At 48.1% G+C, this 25,674-nt stretch overlaps 1 protein-coding gene and 1 long non-coding RNA gene across 4 annotated transcripts in view; one reads left to right on the forward strand and one right to left on the reverse strand.

The window, feature by feature from the left end:
* LOC134981074 (uncharacterized) overlaps window positions 1-25,674 on the reverse strand; it is a 304,398-nt gene that overhangs the window by 132,957 nt on the left and 145,767 nt on the right. The gene's annotated exons all lie outside the window — the stretch shown is intronic.
* The window catches only part of LOC134981073 (neurexin-3-beta-like), a 72,742-nt gene that overhangs the window by 34,547 nt on the left and 12,521 nt on the right, over window positions 1-25,674 (forward strand). The window contains exon 5 of one of the 2 annotated variants that reach the window (XM_063948216.1): window positions 15,961-16,051. In XM_063948216.1, coding sequence (XP_063804286.1) covers window positions 15,961-16,051 — 91 coding nt within the window. The remainder of the gene's footprint in view (window positions 1-15,960; window positions 16,052-25,674) is intronic. The other variant, XM_063948217.1, reaches the window with a different exon arrangement.

Genomic DNA, 25,674 nt, shown 5'->3' on the forward strand with positions numbered 1-25,674 from the left:
TCTGGATGCATCATGCTCACTGCGCTCTGCTGGGGATAACTAGTTCTGCAGTCCCCTCAATGTATCATGAGAACTAGCTCTGCGCATGTCTGGATGCATCCTGCTCTCTGTGCTCTGCTAGGGATAACTAGCTCTGCGGATCTCTGGATGCATCATGCTCACTGCGCTCTGCTGGGGATAACTAGCTCTGCAGTCCCCTCAATGTATCATGAGAACTAGCTCTGCGCATGTCTGGATGCATCCTGCTCTCTGTGCTCTGCTAGGGATAACTAGCTCTGCGGATCTCTGGATGCATCATGCTCACTGCGCTCTGCTGGGGATAACTAGCTCTGCAGTCCCCTCAATGTATCATGAGAACTAGCTCTGCGCATGTCTGGATGCATCCTGCTCTCTGTGCTCTGCTAGGGATAACTAGCTCTGCGGATCTCTGGATGCATCATGCACACTGCGTTCTGCTGGGGATAACTAGCCCTGAGGACCTCTGACTGTATCACGCTCACTGTATTCTGCTGGGAATAACTAGGTTTACCAAACCATCCCTTTAAGCCGTGACGCTCATGGATTATACAGGTTCTGTTGATTAAATCCAGGTGAAATGCAGGCCTGAAGTCAGGCAGCCACACAACTTGTATAATTCATTAGTGTCTTGGTTTAAAGGAATAGTATTGTAAGCCGATAACTAGCTCTGCAAATCTGACTGCTTGCTGCATTGGTATAATAGACACATTTCAGAAGTGAAAGTGAATACCTTAGGGCAGTGGTTCTCAAACTCTGTCCTCAGGACCCCACACAGTGCATGTTTTGCAGGTTTCCTCACAGATCACAAGTGAAATAATTAGCTCCACCTGTGGATCTTTTAAAATGTGTCAGTGAGTAATTAATACACCTGTGCACCTGCTGGGTTACCTGCAAAACATGCCCTGTGTGGGGTCCTGAGGACCGAGTTTGAGAACCACTGCCTTAGGGAAACGAGTGTTTATGCATAAGGGACATTTATCAGAAAAGAGAATAGAGATCTTTTTTTATTTTTATTATTTAAGAGTAGATTGTCCGGAAAGTTTATTTTTATTTTACCGATGCTTTTTCTATTTATTTATTTTTATATATACAGTTGCTGCGAGTTTTTATAAATCTGCCCTGATGTCTCTGGAACACGCATGTGTTCAGCGTTGCGTCAATGGCAGGAGGGTTGCCCCGGGCAATCTCTGACTCTTTAGCCTCTGCTTGTTTTATTCATCATCCATCAACTTTGTGTATAATACATAGTAATAGTTAAACGTCCTTATAAGGAGGTTACAGCTGCTGTCTGTGTGTGAATAGAATGTCACCAGTTTCATGGTATGGAGAGGGAGGACGTATAAATACCCCTAATGTTGTCGTCGCTATTGGTAATTACGCTGCGGTTCTTACTCTGAACGGTTTCTGTATTATTGGGTTTATGGTTCCTACAGTTCTGAGATTGTGTTGAAGATCTATAGAGTGCACAGAGGAATATGTCACTGGGGTCTCTGACTGCTGTACACAATGGACCTGCACTCGCAGTGCGGCAGAGAAGTCACAACTTTCACACTTCAGTTTGTAACTTTGTACATAGTAATACAGAATAGATCAGGCATGTCCAAACTGCGGCCCTCCAGCTGTTGTGAAACTACACATCCCAGCATGCCCTGACACAGCTTCAGCATTCTCTGACAGCAAAACTGTGTCCGGCATGCTGGGATATGTAGTTTCACAACAGCTGGAGGGCTGCAGTTTGGACATGCCTGAGCTTTGCATACTACATATAGCTGCAGACTACAGTGTATCTTCCTGTTGCATTCCCTTACATTTAGGAAGGCAGAATGGGGGAGAAGGTGTTGGCTGACATACATGCGTCCTCGTACATCTAGCGTCAATACGCAAGGCATCGTGAGATGACTGGTGCGAGTAAGCCGCCAACTCCCGTGCAACTCTAATGTTGGGCATCTTTTTTTTTTTTGCCGCTAATGCATCTTAGATGCAATGCGACTATCTGTATATCTGTGTGTGACGGAGTATACGGAGCAGAACAGAATTTGGATTGAAAAATAGCTTTGGCTGCTACATTGTACAGATGTGTCCACTCGCATCTAGCCTCCCTGCACGTTAAACATCCCTTCTAGTCCCGCCATGCCATGACTTTGTAGCGCAGAGCGTCCTTTCGGGTGACTTTTTCCATTAAAATGTATCTTATTCGCAGAACAATACGGATACGGCACAAGCAGCTTTTGTTGATTAAAATGATATGCGGCATGCCTATATGCTGTGCGTGACAGCAGCTGTATCTGCATACGTAATGCTACGCTACAGCGTTTTCCTAGAAAACGTAGCATGTTGCATGCAGATACAGCCGCGGTAGCACACAGAATATGCTACATATTAATTTAATCAGCCGAGTCTGCTTGTGTGTCCTATTTGCATAACAATGCGAATAAGACGCATTTTCAGCAAAAATAAATAAATGCCTGACGCTACAGGAGTTGCACGAGACTTGTCAACTCACACCAGGCGTCTCCTGATGCGTGGCATATTGAGGCAGGACGTATGAGGACACATCTGTAGTTGCATTGCGGTGGAACTAAGTTGCATTTTCAGCCCCCCAAAAAAGAGGCAGACGCTGGAAGAGTCTCACGCGAGCTGGCGTGCCAAGATGAGCCTCCTTTTAATACTGTGTACTGAGATTGCAGCAGCATAAAAAGTACATGGGAATCTGGAAACCCCAATCCACCCCCCCCCCCCCCCCACACACACACAAAAAAATAATAATAATAATGCAGTTGCTAGTAGTAGCCTTTGGTGTACTTACCAGGGAAATTACCTGCATGGGATTCATAGCCAAAGTAGCAGCCAGTCAGGATTGGAATCCAAACTTGGATAGGGTTCACTCAAAAACAAAACAAAAAAAACTAAGAAAAAAAAGTGCCCCACCATCTCCGCACACTCTATACCAGCCCTTTCTGATTGCACTAAAGCTATTCCCACACACCAGGATTGGAACTACGGGATAATAAAATTAACGGGTGAAATCATAATCCTGGTGTACTACATGTCTCAGCATGACCTGATCAATTTTAAGCGATTGGGCATGCTGGTTCTTGAAGAAACACAAGTGACAGCATGCTACAAGCAGTACCTGTTTATACAGGAAAGTCACTGCATGCGTAGTAACACGTGATGACACGCAATCATTCAGGAGACCGGAGCTACCACTGCACCGCATTATGCATGTGTAAGTCTGTGGAAGAGAATTTCAATCTGGAAATTTATTGCAGTGGGGACTCCCACAAAAAAAGATTTAGGGCTAGATTTACTAAGGAGCGTGTTTTCAAAGCTGAGAGTCATCGGCTTTGACCGATCTTAAGAAGCCAATAGACGTAAATGCTAAGCCTGGCTAGTTAGTGTAGTAGACCTACCCCTCCATCCATGGAGTGAGAGAGAAAACGTAGTCATATATACTATTTTTGCTTTCTAAAGGCTCCGTTCAACTGACGTGAACTATCCGATTTCCTTTCATTCAGAGCCCTCTAAACACAACATTGGTTGTCGTGCAACCCACTATATTTAATAGCAGAAACCTAACATTTCCATGGCTCCATGACTGCCTCTTAGGACAATCTGGGCAAAACCGAGTACATGGCTACTGACATCAGAATACACCTATATTGATCCTGGGAATTATCTAATTGTCACTATGGGGCCAGGAATCATTTTCCCCTCTAAAGGCAAACTGGACGATGCTTCATGAAAGTATTTGCCAGTGCGAAGGAGTGACCACAGCCAATCACACCTGCCCAAGTGCTGGAAGGAAGCAGTGGTTGCTGCTCAAATAACCAAATGCTGAAATCACACACAACGTTCTCAAAAATAGAGTGCAGGAAGAACCATAACCCGAATGCTGAAGGGGAGCAATGGCTGTTCCAATGGTTGAGTGCTGGTGGGAACCGATGACCGTTCCAATAGCAGAGTGCTGATGGGAGCCGGTGACCGTTGAAACAGCAAAGTGCTGGTGGGATTTGGTGGCTAATGCAACGGCTGAGTGCTGGTGGAAACTGGTGGCCGTTCTAATGGCTGAGTGCTGGTGGGAACCGGTGGCCGTTCCAATGACTGGAGTCCTGGACAGAACTGGCGGCCATACTAGTAACGGAGTAAAAGTAGAAACCAAGGTGAAGTACCTGTGGCCTTCTCAATAGGACTCGCGGCCGTTCCAATAAGTGCTGGAAGGACCCGGAGTCTCTCTTGCTGGGGTGACCTTGACGGCTCAGAGTCCCTGTTGCAGGAGAGCTGCATAAATACAGCAAGTGACACGTTATCACCTCACTCTGTCTTCAGCCAATGCCCATTACAGTATAAAGCTCAGCATCCTCTGCCTGCCAGTGTGTGATGGATGCCACGGAGAGGCTGGTGTGATAAGGAAAAGTGTTATTACAGGAATGTTCTCCTGATGCTGCTGCTGCTGGCGGGCAGATCTAATATTGAAGGTCGGGAAGCTGATGGCCATTGGGAGTTGCAAGTTTTAATGTTTGGTATTTATCCACTAATGGTAATAAGCTGGTAAGTGAAAGAACACTTTGCACAAGATAACACTATGTTGTGGGTATCTGTGGAGAATATGGCCAGTTTGTGGCAACTCTCTCCTTTCGCTGAGTGACCGGCAAACATTTCCTTTCTGCTTATTGCTCATGTTTGTGGCTGCTGTAGAGAACCTCCAGGCATTTTAAAAAGGAAAAACAAAGAGGTAACAAATGTCTTAATGTGTGGTATGTGACTACCAACACTGGGATCTATGATAGTCTGTTCTATGTAGAAGCACACCTGTTGCCCTCACACAGGAGGCAGCCATGTTGTGTCTATAACCCATACACAGGCTGACGGCAACACTGTTGAGGTACTGACTTCCTAATTATGGTTCCTTGGGCATTTAAAGGCTATGGTCACATGACTAAAATTGGCCGCTCCACTGTGTCCAGTAGCTGCTTCACAAGACTCAGCTGCAGGTGGTGTGTCTTTCCTCTGCATATGTATCGATTATTGGGTTTCAGACCTGACAATTGTAATTTCTTATTAAGTATTGCACCAATGTTAAAACGCAGGGATAGGGTCTCTAGGAGTGAAGTTACCACAGCAGCGGCCTCTTCTTTCCTCTATTGGGATTCCTGCGACTGTGTGGTCTACGGACCATGCATGTGAGGCAACTATGTCTGGAGATGAACCCTCTCCTGGTAGTTTTTGCGACGTATAGCCCATGATGCTACAGCAGCTGACCCTACCTTCAGTGAGACTCTTTTCTGGATATGCTTCTTAGTCGTAATGTGACGCACTGGAAAACACCAGGAGACTGTGCAGATTAATCTGATATGCGTTACTTGTATATCTGCGCGTGACTCTGTATATGAAGTGTTACAATGCAGCGGCTGCAGCGTTACATTGGGGCAATACTTGATATATGCAGGTATCCCCCCAAACCAGGTGTTTTCTGGGGATATGCTGTAAATATTGAATGATAAATGTCTCTCTTATCCGTTTCACTGCTGACAGGTGTATAAAGACGACGGTCACCCTTTGCTCTGGCCTTCCAGGGTTGAAGGTTCTTACAAATGTTGTCGTTGCAGCTGTGATGAGGGATGCATTGAATTGCTTTGCAGTCCTGATTTTTCCATCCTTCCCTGTCTGTGTTCTGGAAGTCATCGTGTGTCAGGGGATAAATAATAGCCGCACGCCTGGCATTGTAATAATAAGACTTCTTATCTTCCTGGCTTCCCAGTAGACTATGCTTTATTTAATCACAGAACATGTCAAGGAGATAGACCGCATAGTGTCTGTGTGGGGGAGACCGTCACCATGAGTTTCTTTTCCCTGTGACATGCACAGATCTGACCGGAGTCCATTCTATGTCCCTTTTCCATCACCTTTTCCCTATATATGGCGGAAACATGCACAGCACCGAAAGCACAAAATTCTGCAACGTGTGACGGGCAGACTGCCGCAATGGCTGCCAGTGTGTTAGACAAAGCACCCCAACAGATCCCTCCGCAATAGGCAGAACACTGCACCGGATCCCAGCCTGATGGGTAAAACATTGTAACGGATCCCTCCAACTGCACCCTTTGACGTCCGTTCATCATACGATGCTTTCTGCTGAGCTTGTGATGCTAGATTAAGCAAGGCTACGGTCTTATCAGAAATGGCATCTAATTAGATTTCCGATGATGACCACACCGCGCTAACGCTGCTTCGTGATGATATCTGGCTGGAGGAAGGTAACTTGTAGTCCTCCTATTTGGCAGAGATGGGGAGATTGGGGTCCAGCTGGCTCAGCATACGCTGGGGGACAGGAGACCATATACACCAGGCAGAGATCGTGTATTTAGGAAAGCGTTCCCAGTTTAATCTCCAATCCTACTACTAGAAAACTTTTTATCCTTGTCTAACTGCAATGACTAACGAAATGGGTAGGGCAGTCTGTGTGCAGCCCCACTATACAGGTTACTGTGCGGCGTGCCGGCGGTCACATGACAGACACCGGACTCTATGGGGAATTCAAATGTTTGAATAGTTGGTTGGGTATCTGTTTTTTCCTGTCTATTATAGGAAAAAACAGACACCCAACTGACTTTTCAAACAATTGAATATCTCCCTATGTATTCCTACTGCACAACCCAGCCTCTTGCTGAGCTTGTATACATGGAATTATGTATACTACGCTTTTAGAGGTCTCTTGTGTGGCAGCATATCACTAAGTCTAACATCACCGTCCATAGGGATCCTGCGTGTTCTTTACTGGAAACCTCTAATGGACTTTGCTTGACATCTCTGTCTGGGCAGGGAAAAGTGGGACCAGACTAATTGCAATGATATTGGTTTTATAGCTGATGAAACCCTCACGTCATACAGGTGTTGCAGTGTCTTCTGTAAGACATCCGCGTTGCAGCATATATTCCTCCGATAACTCCGGATCACATCCCAGATAGCGGCAGCTCAGCCATAAGCACTTAATGAGTTCTGTTCCCCGCATCCTGTGAGTTACGGCTAATCAGGCCTCCTTTGTGTATACTCTCTCAAAAACAAAAAAAAAAACCCTGCGAGGAGCATAAAACCTAACGAAGGATTGAATGGTGAGCCAGTGAATTAAAGAAGACCTAAGTCAGCGCTGGCAGGGCACAAATCACCGGATGACACTACAACTTTGCCGGACCTGGTCGGCGCAGATTTATCTCCTTTTCAGGAGGGCCGCTGATAAGTTCCTGGCTGCTCGCAGAGTGCATTAAAATGAGAGATGGCTTCTGCCAGAGTCCAGGACTCCGTATAAAGGAGCTAATTCCTCCCATGTCCCAGACGCTTAACTCTAACCCTCTGCAAGATACATACTCCATATCTATTCCATGAATATTTCCTAGTCTCATCAGACTGGCTTACCCGCTGTATTACATACCATAGCAGACCCTCCTTGTGAGGCGCCGCCTTATCTTCTTTAGATTTTGTTATTCTCATGGGAGAACGTCGACTGCAAAACGTGAGATTAAATGACTTGTCTCACCGACGCAGTTTCACATCTGTGTGATTGGGACAGGGCTGCGGAATGGAATTGCTGGCGCAGGAAGATATGTCCCCGTAGAAGGTGTAATAGTGATGTGTACAGGAGATGCCAGGCCGCGGGTGATTAATGTCCGCTATAGGAATTGCTCTGTACATGACTCCTGTTATTTACAGCTGTCACACAGGAGAGCAGGAACTTGTGGAACCTGATGATAAGTATATTATCTGGTTGTACATCACGCGTGTCATTTAGATTGTGTCTTGTAACTGTCAGCACAGCATAGAATGCCAGCGTATGGCTTCAACTTTTTATTTTGCACTGCGCGACTATGTACTTGGTGCTCAGAATTCATGTGGTAACATAGGGTTGCATAGTACATGTGGGTCATTTATTGGACGTGATAAAATAATGGGTCCTAAACCAGGGCGTGATGCCATGATCGGGAAGACGGGGCTTTAGCACTCGGCCTCCAGATTTCTCTAGACAAAGTCCTGCAAAGGTTCCTTATTGACCTGGGTGGTTGCCCCAGATCTTGTTTGTGAGTCCTGGGTTTCCTGTGACATATGAAACTACCGTCATACAGCTTACAGACATTTACCATTGTAATTCTGATTAATAAGCAACAATAAGGAAACTAGGAAGAACATGCGGTGGTATTACTGGAGGATGAGTGGGACTAATGCACTCATTGCAGTGATGCTGTTCTGTTCTTATACTAAATGCACACCTCTGTTCTATGTTCAGTGTTGCACTCTCTCGCTGCTCTTGGCTACTTAATGTTCTGGAAGTGGGGGTCATTCTGAGTTGATCGATCGCTGACGTTTTTCGCAGCGAACAGATTACTACTGCACTTGCATATGCACCGCAATGCGCAGACAAGTCGTACGGCTACAAAGCAGATCGTGCTGGGCGATGGATTTAATGAAGAATCCATTCGCACAGCCGATCGCAAGGAGATTGACAGGAAGAGGGCGTTTTGTGGGTGTCAACTGACCGTTTTCTGGGAGTCGTGCGGTGAACGCAGGCGTGTCCAGGCGTTTGGAGGGCGGATGCCTGACGTAATTCCGGGACGTGCAATGCTGGATTCATCGCGCAGGGTAAGTAACTCATACCCTGGTCTTGTTCTACACACAACTTTTTTTGCATAGCAGGGCTGCACAAGCGATCGCAGCCTTGCTGTGCAAAAATACACTCCCCATAGGTGGCGTCTAGTTGATTGCACGGGCTGCAAAAAGTTGCAGCGTGCGATCAACTCGGAATGCCCCTCAGTGTCCGAAGCCGCATTCTCCGTTACAGTTTGTTGGCAGATCTTGTGTCTGGTGTTATGTACAAGTTGTAATGTCGTAAAGAGCCGCCACTGATGTGTGCAGAACTTAATCAATGGACAAAGTTTTTATTGGATTTTGGCGAACTCTACAAACTCTTCTTAATATTTATATGCAGAAATATTTTTAAAATAGAAATACTTTGAGTTAGTCATCCTCATCACTGTAATAACCATTTTTTTGTTTGCATATTTTATCTTTATCATTCTCCACAAGTCCGTTTTTGTGTTTTTTTTTTTAATTGATCAAATTAAAAAAGTATCAAAAAAAATTATGAAAAATGATATATTGTGTACACACAACACAAAAAAATGAAGAAAAAATGTTTGAGGATAAAATAAAAAAAAAATATATTTTAATGCATTATTCACAAAAACGTTAGTTTAATGTGGTAGCATTTCACCCAAATCCACTGTTTAAGACTGATAAATTAAGGTGGATTTTTTTTTCTTTTGGTTTCCTGCTTGTCCATTTGACCCCTGTTAATGAGTGAGCTAGTGAGCGCTTTGAGAGTTACATAGTGGAAGGAGCAGGGTCCCAGCAGCACAGAGCAGTGATGTGAGGCTGCTGTCACACTGATACAGGAAGCCACAGACTGAGAGTTACATAGTGGAAGGAGCAGGGTCCCCAGCAGCACAGAGCAGTGATGTGAGTCTGCTGTCACACTGATACAGGAAGACACAGACTGAGAGTTACATAGTGGAAGGAGCAGGGTCCCCAGCAGCACAGAGCAGTGATGTGAGGCTGCTGTCACACTGATACAGGAAGACACAGACTGAGAGTTACATAGTGGAAGGAGCAGGGTCCCCAGCAGCACAGAGCAGTGATGTGAGGCTGCTGTCACACTGGTACAGGAAGCCACAGACTGAGTTACATAGTGGGAGGAGCAGGGTCCCCAGCAGCACAGAGCAGTTATGTGAGGCTGCTGTCACACTGATACAGGGAGCCACAAGCTGAGAGTTACATAGTGAGAGGAGCAGGGTCCCCAGCAGCACAGAGCAGTGATGTGAGGCTGCTGTCACACTGATACAGGAAGACACAGACTGAGAGTTACATAGTGGAAGGAGCAGGGTCCCCAGCAGCACAGAGCAGTGATGTGAGGCTGCTGTCACACTGATACAGGAAGACACAGACTGAGAGTTACATAGTGGAAGGAGCAGGGTCCCCAGCAGCACAGAGCAGTGATGTGAGGCTGCTGTCACACTGGTACAGGAAGCCACAGACTGAGAGTTACATAGTGGGAGGAGCAGGGTCCCCAGCAGCACAGAGCAGTGATGTGAGGCTGCTGTCACACTGATACAGGAAGCCACAGACTGAGAGTTACATAGTGGGAGGAGCAGGGTCCCCAGCAGAACAAAGGAGTGATGTGAGGCTGCTGTCGCACTGATACAGGAAGCCACAGACTGAGAGTTACATAGTGGAAGGACCAGGGTCCCCAGCAGCACAGAGCAGTGATGTGAGGCTGCTGTCACACTGATACAGGAAGCCACAGACTGAGTTACATAGTGTGAGGAGCAGGGTCCCCAGCAGCACAGAGCAGTGATGTGAGGTTGCTGTCACACTGATACAGGAAGCCACAGACTGAGAGTTACATAGTGGAAGGAGCAGGGTCCCCAGCAGCACAGAGCAGTGATGTGAGGCTGCTGTCATACTAATGCAAGCACATTGTACATAACATAAAGTTCATATGAACCAACCTACAATTCACAATTTGGTAATGCTGTAGCGTTTTGGTGGGGGGCGTTGTCTATAATAGACGCAACAGGAGGCGTCTATTTCCTACAGATGCCTCCTGCTGCATTTACATTTTAGTTGTACGGTCTTCAATCAGAATCAGGCCGCAATGCTAACCAGCTGCGTTCTGCTATAACCGGCACTACACATTTCTAACCAGGCACGTTCTGCAGTAACCAGCAGCAAGCAATGCTAACCAGGCACGTTCTGCAGTAACCAGCAGCAAGCAATGCTAACCGGGCACGTTCTGCAGTAACCAGCAGCAAGCAATGCTAACCAGGCACGTTCTGCAGTAACCAGCAGCAAGCAATGCTAACGAGGCGCGTTCTGCAGTAACCAGCAGCAAGCAATGCTAACGAGGCGCGTTCTGCAGTAACCAGCAGCAAGCAATGCTAACGAGGCGCGTTCTGCAGTAACCAGCAGCAAGCAATGCTAACGAGGCGCGTTCTGCAGTAACCAGTAGCAAGCAATGCTAACGAGGCGCGTTCTGCAGTAACCAGCAGCAAGCAATGCTAACCAGGCACGTTCTGCAGTAACCAGCAGCAAGCAATGCTAACCAGGCACGTTCTGCAGTAACCAGCAGCAAGCACTGCTAACCAGGCACGTTCTGCAGTAACCAGCAGCAAGCACTGCTAACCAGGCACGTTCTGCAGTAACCAGCAGCAAGCACTGCTAACCAGGCACGTTCTGCAGTAACCAGCAGCAAGCAATGCTAACCAGGCACGTTCTGCAGTAACCAGCAGCAAGCAATGCTAACCAGGCACGTTCTGCAGTAACCAGCAGCAAGCAATGCTAACCAGGCACGTTCTGCAGGTACCAGCAGCAAGCAATGCTAACCAGGCATGTTCTGCTACTACTGAGAGCCGACAATGCCGGTGCTCTGCTGCATATCTGACAAAGTGATTGGTTTATTTTGTGTGTGGCTTGTTATTACAGCAGGTGACTGATTAGCACAGCTTGTGGCTGGCTATGTGCTTAGTTAAAATGCAGGCCGCCAAGATGTGGGCATTGCTGAGATATTCTTGTAGGGAATTAGCAGTGAATGCAGACTAATCAGGCTGGGGCCAGAGGAGCAGTTTAATGCCATAATGTGAACATTAAAAGATTTGTTTTCTTCTTGTGCTACAAGGAATGAGTAAAGTGGTAATTGCAGCAGCCCTTGTTAAATCACATTTATGTAAAGCTATTACCTTCAGGGTGACTGTGCTTGTCCTAGGAGAGAAAGCAGCTCTCAGAGGAGACAGGTGGGAACACAGCCCTGTACTACGCAGGCTCAGCAATGCGTCACCAGCTGTCCCTTTTTCTGCTGCTGAGTGCAGTCGGGAGAGGGGAATGCAGGTGTATGGGCGACACTAGCTCTGGCAGCAGAGGAGTTAAGGAAAACACACCTCGCCCCTTTTGAATATGCTGAAATTTAGTTGACTAGAGTGAAAAAGGAGAGGGACAGCTAGAGTAACTGGGAACGGAGGCGGGTGAGTAGGGAAGGTGAGAGGTTGCATCTACACACTGAAGGAGGGGGGTAGCAGAGGGTACTGGCTGTGCAGGGAAGGGTGAGGGAGGCAGGGAGGGAATGGTTGGTATACATACCTCCCAATATGACCCTCTCCAGGAGGGACACAATGCTCTGCTCCTGGACTTTTCTTTTAATTTGTGATTGCAGGCATCTGTATTGAACAGGGTAATGGATAAGAAAGGCGTTTCAGCACAGGTAATGGCAATCATCTGTTAAGAGGGAAGTCCAGGAGCAGAGCATTCTGTCCCTCCTGGAGAGGGTCATGTTGGGAGGTATGGGTATATGTGCAGGTAAGAATGATGGAGTGATAAGTGGACAGGTAAGGAAAAGTGGCATCGGGTATGTGGTAAGTACGCAATGAAGGAGCAGATGGCAGAGGGGTGGTAAGCATGCAGGGAAGGAGGAGACGGCAGAGAGGGGTGGTAAGCACCTAGAGAAGGACATGGCAGAGGGGGGGGGGGTGAGCACACAGAGAAGGACATGGCAGAGAGGGATGGTGAGCACTCTGGGAAGGAGGAGATGGGAGAGGAATGGTGAGCACTCTAGAAAAGAGCAGATGGCAGAGAGGGGTGGTAAACATACAGGGTAGGAGGAGATGACCGAGAGGGGTGGTAAGCACACAGAAAAGGAAAATGGTTGAGAGGGGTGGTGAGCACTCTAGAAAGGAGGATATGGGAGAGGAATGGTGAGCACTCGGGGAAGGAGGAGATGGGAGAGAGGGGTGGTAAGCACCTAGAGAAGGACATAGCAGAGAGGGGTGGTGAGCACTCTAGGAAGGGAGAGAGGGATGGCGAGCACACTGGGAAGGAGGATATGGCAGAGGGGGATGGTGAGCACTCGGGGAAGGCAGAGGAGGAGTGGAGAGCTCACATGGAAGGAGGAGATAGCTGAGAGTAATGGTAAGCAATCTGGGAAGGAGGAGGTTACAGAGAGGGGTGGTGAGCACTCTGGGAAGGAGATGGCAGAGAGGGGTGGTGAGCACTCGGGGAAGGAGGAGATGGCAGAGAGGGGTGGTGAGCACTCAGGGAAGGAGGAGATGGCAGAAAGGGGTGGTGAGCACTCTGGGAAGGAGGAGATGGCAGAAAGGGGTGGTGAGCACTCTGGGAAGGAGGAGATGGCAGAGAGGAGTGGTGAGCACTCAGGGAAGGAGGAGATGGCAGAAAGGGGTGGTGAGCACTCTGGGAAGGAGATGGCAGAGAGGGGTGGTGAGCACCCAGGGAAGGAGGAGATGGCAGAGAGAGGTGGTGAGCACTCTGGGAAGGGGAGATGGCAGAGAGGGGTGGTGAGCACTCTGGGAAGGGGAGATGGCAGAGAGGGGTGGTGAGCACTCTGGGAAGGAGATGGCAGAGAGGGGTGGTGAGCACCCAGGGAAGGAGGAGATGGCAGAGAGAGGTGGTGAGCACTCTGGGAAGGGGAGATGGCAGAGAGGGGTGGTGAGCACTCTGGGAAGGGGAGATGGCAGAGAGGGGTGGTGAGCACTCTGGGAAGGGGAGATGGCAGAGAGGGGTGGTGAGCACTCTGGGAAGGAGATGGCAGAGAGGGGTGGTGAGCACTCTGGGAAGGGGAGATGGCAGAGAGGGGTGGTGAGCACTCTGGGAAGGGGAGATGGCAGAGAGGGGTGGTGAGCACTCTGGGAAGGAGATGGCAGAGAGGGGTGGTGAGCACTCTGGGAAGGGGAGATGGCAGAGAGGGGTGGTGAGCACTCAGGGAAGGAGGAGATGGCAGAGAGAGGTGGTGAGCACTCTGGGAAGGGGAGATGGCAGAGAGTGGTGGTAAGCATGTAGGGAAGGAGGCGGTGCTGGCGGAGAGGGGATGAGTACACCCAGATAACGTGCCAGTATAAGTGTTAGCAATCACAGAGCAGCATTCGGTATGTCAGGAAAGAGAGCACACACTGTTCTCAGCGACATACTGATTGTAATTCTAGCTTTCTGGAAGCTACATGCTGTCTGGTTATTGCAGATGTGAAACCACTGCTGCTTGCAGTTGGAGCAGTCTTTGTTCCAGCAAATGGTGTGAAGCAGAACTGCGCACAGTGCACTGTACTCCTCACTTCCAGTTAGTGGTGCTGCATTCATTTAAATAGACTGAATGGGTAGCTAGTGCCAAGCAAGTGGCATACGCTGCCCTGTATTCAGGAATCGTGCTTCGCCGTTTCCCTTGTATTTCTTATGGCTGTCGCAGGTGGAGCCATATGCATATGACTGGTAAAGTTGGTAACACTGCGGCCCGTTCTGGGGAGCTCTCAAAAGGCCACAATAAGACGATTTGTTAATCTTGGGAATTCTGAGCAATCATTTGGGAAGTGTATAGATATGTCTTCATACACCTGGCATTAAAGCGTCATACGGCGTACTGACACGTGACTGAGCTGCTCCTAGGAGTGCAGCACCCCGCCTCTTTTGTGTCTGCATCTTATTCGTATCACAGATGTACCAAACATTACTCACAGTGTACCAGATACGCCGGACTGCAACTTTAACCACACAAAGTCACAGATGAAAGTGGAACCTGGCGTGAGAAAAAGCCGTGACTGCTGCATTTTTTACACAGATTCAGACTCCGTTGCACACAGATGTCACACTACAAACTGACCAGTGTTATCTAGCATAGTAGTTTTGTCACTTCCAGTTCTATTTATATGAATAAGATGCACATTGTGAGCGAGAAAGCTGCTCAGTGCGGCCGAGTCACATGGGATCTGCGTGCTGGGAGGGGCTGTTTGGCGCGACTGACGCCTGTGTGTAAGGGGTCACCTCTGTATAAGCAGTGCCGGCTGGGCCTCCAGGACTCAGATGTGACATCTGGAGACTATTGTATACATCTGATGACTGTTATTGCAGTGGACTGGTGTAGTGCTGCACATGGTGGGCAGGTGATAGTATATGCTTATCCTGGGCAGAATACACCCATTCCGTATAGGGAATATAACTTTACCGCCACAATCAATGAATTGTTCACATACAGAACAATCATTTCCTTCCTCCCTCTTACATCACTGGTAGCATTTTGAATACTGTATGTCCTTGGCTGGTAACGGATGAAAGGGGTGGTATTCAGTATACCGGCGCACAGTATACCGGCGCCGGAATCCAGACAACCAGCATACCGACACCTTTTCTCCCTCTTGGGGGTCATCGACCCCCCCTGGAGGGAGAATAGATAGCGTGGTGCGTAGCGCTCGCCATGGTGCCCGCAAGGGGCTCATTTGCGCTCGCCCCGCTGTCTGCAAGCCGGCAGTTGGGAGCCCGGCGCCGGTATGCTGGCTACTGGGGACCCGGCCGTCGGCAAGTCGTACTACACCCGATGAAAGACCAAGATTTAGTCTAATTTCCTCTGGTTGCACTTCACACCTCCCTATTACAGGCTTGGGATCTATAGTACTACAGATGGCACCTTGCATATATGAGACTCTTCGGCTGATACCGAGGACAGAGTGCAGACACCATACACCAATCTGTTATCTGATAGCCGTTGGTTGGTCCCTACATCTGACTGCTAAGGCACAATGCTCTTTTCCACGTTTGAAACATCCGTTCAGGACCGTGGTTCTCCACTACAGTCCTCAAGTAACCAAAACAGGTCATGTTTTCTGGATTTTTATCTTTGAAAACAGGTGGGATAATTACTGACCGAAAAATCCAGAAAACATGACCTGCTGGGTTTACTTGAGGGGCTGGATTTGAGAACCACTAATTTAGAAGATGACAGTAGCTGACCATCTTCCCTGTCATTCTCTGCCGCCTGTCCTGGTTAAACAGTCTGCTACAGTCTCTGAGAGGTGGGCTGGTGCCTCGTCCGTTGACTTAACCCCTTCTGTCTCTTCTCCCCTGCAGCCCACGGATGATATTGTATCATCAGCAGAATGTTCTATCAGCAGTGATGACGAAGACGCGGCAGAATGTGAAACTGGCACAGGTACGTCAGGTCAGTGTACTTTCTGCTTGCTAATTCTCACAAGCCTTATGCATGCTGCCATATAAGGGCTACATTGAACATGGCTAGGGATATATCTAGGCTAGTTACGTGTTAGTATTTATCTGTATGCTATCCATTACTGGACTTAGGTGAAGCACCTATCCCATGAAGAGGGGGCTATTAATACGGTGTGGGATCTGAGGATTATGTCCCCCGTATCCCCGCTTCATGGCTTAGTGCGTGATTCAGAGGTGGACGTAAAGCCGATGTTTGCAATGCACATGTGCCAATATGGTCTTGCAACGGCGGTTGTAGTGTGCATTAGGACACAGACTGACAGATAGTGACCGTTTGTGGGATGTAACGGTGGTGTGGCGACTGAAACGCAGGCGTATCGCAACCGATTCATGGGAACAGGGGTTGAAGCCCAGAGACTGCGACGTCTTGTGCAGTAGTTCTGGCACCGCGACAATCATTCTGAGCAACCAATCGCTTGCCCAGAGGTCCTATGGCACAACATGGCATGCAAACGGTGGAACCGAGAATCCGGCGGCGGCCGTCTCTGTATTAAAGGGGGCAGCTGTAGCATTTTCACGTCTCAAATCTGGCCGCGCACAAAACCGCAGCAGCCACACAATAATCGTCCATCTCTGGATCAGACCCATAGTGTGGGCAGCATCTACTGAGACGGCACAGCCCTGGTGGACAACACAGGCTCTGCAGTCTCGTGTAGATGCCACAGGTACAGGGACTGTATAGGTATTAACTCGCTTTGTCCTTTTACTAGTGTATTTCTGCCTTTTTGTTACCGGATGTTTGGAGGGGTTCTGCCATATAGATCTGTGGTTGTGCGCAATTGTGTCCTAATGTCTGTACGGACACCATAGACATTGGCGTCTCTTCTGGAAGTAACGTGTCTGAGAAGAGGGTTTGAGCATTTTTTTTTTCTTCTTACTAAAAAAGCTCGAGAAACCTTAAGCCGATGCCCAGCTTGCGGTAGTGATTAATAGGAAGCTTTGCAGCTCATTAAGTGTTGCTGGCCCTCTCTGCCTGTTCTTTGTCTGTCCTGTGAGATTCCCGGAACCGCAAGGCAGCGGTTGTTGGAGACCCAGCCGAGGAAAGGTGCTGAGTACCGTTATTATAGATGTGCTGACAGATTGCCTTCTACGAGGATGTTCTAGTGATTACCCCTGACCATTAACGACTTGCACTAATGAGCAGAGTTCCTCTCTACTGAAACACCCCAAGGGGGTCATGCGCTATGTCTTCCCCTAAATTTAGGAGAAGGCTGAGGATTACACAACAAATTGAACATTTAAAAGTGTATGCTTGTATTGAGGTGGACATCCAGGAATCCACTATTCCCCGCAGTTGTCGCGCTAATACCTACATTTCAGTTTTCTTTTCCATTTTATAATTTTGGCATAATTTTAACAATTTCTTGGGAGTTTAACCTTTAAGTAACCTTTAGGCCTTATAGATTGGTTCATACCCTCTGCTAAAAGGATGATAAGATAGAAGAAAGTCCAATCGTCTTTCAAGCATGTAAAACTCCCCAGAAATTAGACAAAGTCGTCCGCGTTCAGAGGGGCCGGCAACATTTAAGGGGTGCGGCTCTGGCCATTCCTGCAGCGAGCGTGTGACTACCTGTACGTGAAGCCGGTCCTACAAGGTGTGCAAAGCATGTTGAGCCAGTGCTAACCTTTATACGTCTGTCAGTCCTTGCCAATACCACACAACGTCTAAGCGTATTGTACCGCTATATAGGTAACTACTTACCTGTATTGGTTAAATATATACATGCCCTGTATATATTTATATGACATTTTCTGCTGATCCACTTCATATTGTGCCGCATGACTTTTGGTGTTTTTTTTTATTCCATTCCAATTATTTTTTTTTCTAAACCATGTCTGTGGGTGTGAAGTGTAAAATGTCTTCATATCTACAGTTTGTGTCCTATAACATCATTGCTTATTTCATTTTTTATTTATCCATACACAAAATACAACATTTATTTTAAGATACGGCAACAAAATTGTGTCCTGCCATCACAGAGATGTTGATGAGGTCTAGAGAATAAATCTACTAGGTATACCCAGATATATCTACAGGGGCCAAACCTGCCCCTTCCCTCCAACCCGGGGCTTCCAAAATGCCGCGCCTAATTCATATTTGTACGCATATGCTTGAGCAGGTTCAATTTCCTTGGCTTCGCAACTGCTGATGTTAGAGTTTAAGGACCTTCCTGCGTCCATCTCCTCACATGCTGGGGGCCACGCAGATGCGTACGCATCGATTTGTGGTTGACCCCTGGCTGCGTTGGCAAGTGGTCCGGCCCCTTTTTTTTTTTTTTTTTTTTTTTTCCTTCCAGAGTGGCTGCGTGTATTATCTCACAGTCGCCTTGAAAACTATGCCACCTCCCGCCGCTGCAAGGTGTAGGGTAGCGCACTGCGGCCGGTGAACGTGCGCAGACCGCCTGGATGTGGCACACACGGCTACGTCCAGGTCTTAATGACCCCCTATGTCACCACTTAGGGGCTCTCAAGGGTTAAAATGTAGTTCTCGATCCTTATGAGTATAGATTATAGCCACACTTTAACATACAGACATACAAAATATTTCTCCATTCTCCACCTTCTCCTTTTCTTTTAAACCTGAAAAAAGCGCTACCCTGCGTGTCTCGCTCCCCGATGGCGAGGGCAGAGGAATGGCGCAGAAAGAAAACAGACCAGTAGCGTGGAGACCCTTAAGTAAGCAAGGTGACGCTTCCTTTTTGTCTCTGATCTTTGGGATTTACTGCACACTTTAATATCGCCTACCTCTTTTGTTAAAGGCTGACATTCGCAAGTGCAGCTGCCTCCCACCAGAGACATCACAAACCCATTTGCAATTGCGCACACATTCGCTGCCCATACGCAAAAGCAAGGAACACCTCGTCTAAGCCTAGGGCTACGCAGACTGTCAATCCCTTTCCCATGAAATCCTCATTGCGAGCGGGATGGCAGCCGCACCTTGGTCTGCTGATAATCAGTCGCCGGCATGAACATCTGTCATTGCGTACAAACACGAGGCCCTCTGTCCTCGAAGCACCCTTACAGTGTATGTCCTTAATCCCTTATCCATTAACATCCTTAATCCCAATTAACATCCTTAATTAACACCCTTAATCCCAGATGGTTATAACACACTGACTGACTGATGTACTGATGATGTCACCTGTGCTTATGGATATCCTTCAAACCAGTAGCCTTGGGGACTGCATTTTGGAAACGCTGCTCTAACCAATCCCTACCCCCCCTCTTCAGAATATGGAGCCTGTGTTTCCCAGACACTGCGTTTGGGTACATGTACGGGCACACGTTTAGGTGCTGTATCTCCAGTTGTACATGGATGTGGGTCAGTGTGGTTCTGGTACTATTTGTGGAAGATGGACCACAGCGGCTCAGGGCTCGTGTACAGCGGGGGATAACGCATTAACAGAGTGCATGAATCCTAAAACGCCAAATCTCTATATAGTGACAGGGCCCTTAGCAGGCCTATATGGTTCTGCTGTCATTTTGATTTCACGTTTTCCTAATTTTGTTAAAGCTTACCCTGTGTACGATCAAACACTAGGCCCTGCCCGCTGTCTGCTCATATTACAGTGACAACCTAGATGCAAACACAGATTAATATAGACATGCATTAATGCCATAGCACTTCCGAACACTCCAAGGTATTAAAATGCCAAAAGCTGCCACTCCTGCCCGCCCCTTAAGTCTCTGCCACCCTGCACTGCTGACCCCACAAGAAGGAACTTTGATCAGTGCTTCACAAGCTGTCGTCTCTTAACTGAATTCTAACCCAAATGCCTATTTCTAGTGTAGAAATGCAGAAGTCCCTGGAGGACAGATCAGTATAATCTGTATAAAAGGTTTATTTACAACCAAACAATAAGTCCCAGGAACTTAGACTGTGCAGCTTGCCCTTCAATTCTAGACCCATGCTGAGCTGATTGCTGAGCAGACTGTGCCCCTACTCTACAGTAGCAATGCACCAGTCAGGCGACCCACTGGCTTTGGGTCCATGTATCTACCCATCTTACAGCCAGAGCCGGCCCTAACCAATATGATGCCCTAGGCAAGATTTTGGATGGTGCCCCCTAGCACCACCGCTGGTTCTGCCTCTGACCTTGCACCTCTTTCCCAGCACCATCACCCCTCACCCATAGCAGTCCTTGTACCCCCTATATTTTAAATAGGAACAGTTCGCACATTTGACGCACAGCCCAAAAAGGGGCATCTTCTTGCTGGGAAGGGGCATGGCCACACAATAGTAACCCCAATTCCAATTACGCCACACAGTGCTGCAACTTTATTCACATTTTATCTTGCGATAGTGTCCATAATTCATATTACATCCCACAGTAGTATCACTTTACCTTATAAACGTTACTCCTCACAGTAGAGCCCCTTATTCACATCACACTGAATTGCTCCTTATTCACATTACATCATACCTTATTGCTCTTTATTCACATTAGATGACACAGTAGTGCCCTTTCTATATGCAACGCCACATAGTAGAGCACCTTATACACATAATGCCACACGTTAGTAATGCATTTATATACAATTCCACACAGTAATGCCCCTTACACATATGAGACACATTAATGTCCTTATAAACATAATGCACCTTACACATTATGACAACCTTTATTAATGCCCTTTTACACATAATGTCCCTTACACATATGCCGCACATTATCAATGCCCTTATACACATAATGACACACATAGTGCCCCCTACACATTTGCTGCACATTATTAGTGCCCCTATACACATAATGACACACATACAGTAGTACCCTGTTACACATATGCCGCACATTATTAATGCCCTTATACACATAGTGGCCCTTTACACATATGTTGCACATTATTAAAGCATTTTTGCATGACACACATAATGCTCCTTACACATATTCTGAACACTACTGCACAACCATCCCACTCACATGCACACAGCACTCACACTGCCACTAACACTGGGACCTCTGCCTCTGCTTGGATACAGATGTGTCCTCACAAATCTTGCATCAATGCCAACGTCAGGCATCTTTTTTTTTAATGAAAATGCATCTTATTTGCATTGCTATGTGGCTAGGATGCACAAGCAGCTTCTGCTGATTAAACTGATATGCAGCATGTCAATATACTGTGTGAGACTGGCTGTATCTGCATATGAAATGCTACATACAGAATATACTATAGGCATGCCGCATATCATTTTAATCAGCAGAAGCTGATGATGCCCCTAGGCATATCAAATGCCCTAGGCAATTGCCTAGTTTGCCTATGGCCGGCTCTGCTTACAGCTGCCCTCTCACTATACACAGCCCAGATGGCATCACTGAAAATTTTATTGCCACCAAAGAGTTGTCCATTTTATGTTTTGTTTGGCTAGTGAGCAATGGCGCTTGTGGCATGCGGCTCATTACCTAGGCCAGCGTTAAACCTCCAGCTGCCAGAGGAACCTGCGGCACTAGATGAACACACGTGCTCCAAGTTCTCCCCCCCCCCCCCCCATCACTGCTGCATGTGGCTTGTGTGTGTTATTGTGTCCTCTGGGGTGAGCAGTGGCGTATAACGGCGTGCATCCTCCTTTTATCATTGCTCCATGTGTCTGGTCTTCCCTCTCCCACCCCATGAGATTCCACAAGGGGGAACACTGCGCTGCTATCATGCCCCTCTGCATTACACTACAGCGAAGTGCCAGCTACGCTCTCGGTTCTGTGGTTGGGCAATACATGGGGTGGTAATGTAGTGATTTTCGGCAGTCATTGTTTTGTCTGGGTGCTGTTATACCTAGGAAGGCGGCGTCCTGTCCCCTGAGCCAGAAGTGATGCTGGCATAGTCCTGAGTTATGTCACAGGCTGAGCACCTCCAACTGCAGAACCACAGAATCTCTTCTCAACAGGCAGCTTCGGGGTAAGGGAACGCTGTATCTCACTGGTATAAGTAAATCTACCAAATGGGCAGCTAGGGATGATACCTGTGGTATCTATAAGCATCTTAATGTATTTATCGTGGCTACAAGGAGTTTGTGGTACAACTACACCCCCTCTCTGTGCCCCTTTCTTTATTAATTTCTGGACTGACGTACACACATTATCAATGAAGTTACAAGCAAACAATGAGTTCATTCCCGAAGATAAAAATAATCAAAATGTTAACCTTTCCCTTACCCAACCTGGGGTCGGGATGCAGGCTTTTCCCTAGCCCAGCTGAGGGAGGGGTTGGGATGCAGGCCTTTCCCTAGCCCAGCTGGGGGGGGTTGGGATGCGGGCCTTTCCCTCGCCCAGCTGAGGGAGGGGGGGGGTTTTTGGGAAGCAGGCCTTTCCCTAGGCTGAAGGAGGGAGGTGGGGGTTGGGATGCAGGCCTTTCCCTAGCCCGGCTGGTGCTGGGGGGGGGGGGGGGGGGGGGGGGGGTTGGGATGCAGGCCTTTCCCTAGCCCGGCTGGTGCTGGGGGGGGTTGGGATGCAGGCCTTTCCCTGGCCCAGCTGGGGGGGGTTGGGATGCGGGCCTTTCCCTCGCCCAGCTGGGGGAGGGGGGGGTCTGGGAAGCAGGCCTTTCCCTAGCCCAGCTGAAGGAGGGAGGGAGGGGGGGGTTGGGATGCAGGCCTTTCCCTAGCCCGGCTGGTGCTGGGGGGGGGTTGGGATGCAGGCCTTTCCCTAGCCCGGCTGGTGCTGGGGGGGGTTGGGATGCAGGCCTTTCCCTGGCCCAGCTGGGGGGGGTTGGGATGCGGGCTTTTCCCTCGCCCAGCCGGGGGATGGTATGCGGACCTTTCCCTCACTCATCCGGGGGAGGTATGTGGACCTTTCCTCCCCTATCTGGGGATTGGGATGCATGCCTTTCCCTCCCCCATCCGAGGGGTGATATGTGGGCCTTTCCCTGCCCATCAAGAGCTTTGCTACTGGTTCCTGAGACTCGAGCTCTGCAAAAGATCCTGACTCTAAATTATTCAGTGAAAGCCAGGAAAGCTTTGATACGGGGTGGCCTAAAGCAGGATAATGGATGGCTATTGTTGTGCATACAACTGGAATTACCAAGAAAAAATGTCCGTTATTTTGCCTGACGTTCAGAAAGAGCCGTGCAGTTTTAGAAATGCAGAATTAATCCATTTCAGGACAACCCCCCCCCCCCCCCCCCCCCCAAAAAAAAAAAAAACACAGCCGGAAGGTGATGTTTTTCTGACTCATTTCACATTGTCTGTCCATCTTTACACTGTCATCCGGTATCCTCCCTGGGACAAGCCAAGCATTTAGTCAGGTACTCTGGCTGAGGATAGTTACATTGTACTTATAATAAGCCCTGGAGTCCTCGCTGGGTGAAGCTGGAACTGTACGAACAGGAAGTGCCCTGTGCCACTATGATCTGGAAGGAGCCTACTTAGATGCTGGCAGCAGGTCTCCGATTTCCTGGCTTCTTACAATCACTGCGATGGGCGGCTTGTGCAACCCCATGGGTGCCACAAGCCAGAAATACATTGGGGATAAACCCCTGGTGTCCCCCAGCACACCGAGCTGTACCTGTACCAAGACATGAAAGACTATATATATATATATATATATATATATATATATATATATATATATATATATATAAGAAATCCAGAGGTCTTGGTTACATACAGTTTGCAAACGTATGATAAGCCACCAGGCCCCGACAAGGCTCCTCTGATGCTGGTGGTCCCTAACTCTAGGTCTGGGCCCGGGGTGCAGAACCCCACAAGCCACCTGATGGTGAGTCAGTAATCCGATGCTGCATCCTAGGACACAGCTCCTGATACTACTGCAGCAGGAGGCGTCTACTTGTAATAGACGACTCTTGCTGACTTTCCATACAGCTTCTAAGGAAGTGATAGCACCTCCAACCTCATCTCAATGAGGTCCACTGTGTTTCTGCTATGTGTAGCATACTATATTCGCATATATTATATGTAATATTTACATTTTCCCATTCATCCCCCCCCCCCCCCCCCCCCCCCAATTTGCCATTAGACCATCCACATAGTTTCATTGCCTCTCAGGCTTCACCACATGCCATCAGACCACCCCACCCCACATTAATGCCAATCAGACCACGTCACATGCCTCTCAGACCTCCCACAAGTGATCGAACCACCCCATGGAACACGCTACATACCATTAGACCACACCACATGCCCTGTAAAAGCCCATCAGACAAAGCTACTGGACAAGTGTAGCAGGAGCTGAGGGACACCAGCAACGTGAATGAGATGCTGGCCAGCAGAGGGAAAATGCAGCCCACAGTCTAGAGATGTCCACTGAATAGTGGTGGTAATGCTGCCATCACAAGGTAACCTTCAACGTGCAAAGTTACTGTACTGCAAACCCTGCATCCAGGTATCCACGGCTGAATTGAATTAAAATTAATAACCATCCCATTCCCAATTTTCCATTCCATCGCAATCCCAGATGGAATGGAAACATTTAATTCCATTAAGTTGGGAACATCAGTGGTTGCCAACCATCGGTTTCTGATGTCCATCCCTCCAGCAGAGACTGAGGGAAGCGGCAGTGTCATCAAAGCATAGTTACTATGGCAACAGAAATCTGCGCAGTGGTCTTATGCAGAGTCGTGGGATCGCTGGCGCAAACGGAGAACAAGATGCCTCAGCTATGACCCACCAAGGCTCAGCCTACTCCTGGACCATGGAGGACTCCTTCCAGGCAAGGCCCTCCCAAAAGGCACAGGAGCCGAGGACACCGTGGCCTGTTGAAGGTACTGGTTTCAGGCACTGCGGCAGATGAAAACATATGGGGCCAAGAGCTTCCAGGTCCACTGGCCTCCCCAGCGAAGGCACACACCCTATGGCTAGGATTGCAATTAGCAATTTATGTCACACTGAAAATGAGCAGGGCCCATTTCTGCAGTTCTAAAACCGACACGGCACGGAGCCCTGCTGAAACCGCCTGGCAGGACCACTGAGCTGTATATGTACTGCTCCTGGGTATTTGCTTTTGTGCCATTTGCAGCTAGCACGAGATTGTGATATTTACTCTACGGGAAGAAAATGAGTCTTTCACATCTGAAGCTTTTCATGTACTGTATGTTTGTGACTTTTTGCACTATGCATGTAATGCCAACAGTCTTTGCAGCTTGCAGTGTAAAGGTATTGCAGCCTAAAGGACGCAGATATTGTACACAATGTGAGTAGACCCTCTCGCCAACACTGCGACATTGCAATACCCCACAGAGAAATCTAGGTGCTGTGTCACCAGAACGTAGCACCCGTCTCAGCAAGTTCATTTAGTGAGGAAGACGGGATTATCATTCAGAAATTGCTTCAGTTTTCTTTCAGCAGTTTGTACAACACTCTGTGTGGAATCTGGAGCCCGCAGCACATCCGTCTTAAACATGCAGCTGTTTGAAGATTAAAGCAGCCCCAAGTGTTAAATGGAAGCACAAGTGATTCCCGTGCCGGCAACGCTAACAATGACTAGAGATATTCATACAGTGGCTTCAAGACGGTTCTGCTAATTGAGATGTTATTTTTTTAATGAAACTCGGAGGAGGAAATGAGGGTGGGGGGGGGATCTGCTCCTACAGAAAGTTCACGTT

Source organism: Pseudophryne corroboree, chromosome 12 (genome assembly GCF_028390025.1).
Source record: "Pseudophryne corroboree isolate aPseCor3 chromosome 12, aPseCor3.hap2, whole genome shotgun sequence".
Classification (NCBI taxonomy): domain Eukaryota; kingdom Metazoa; phylum Chordata; class Amphibia; order Anura; family Myobatrachidae; genus Pseudophryne; species Pseudophryne corroboree.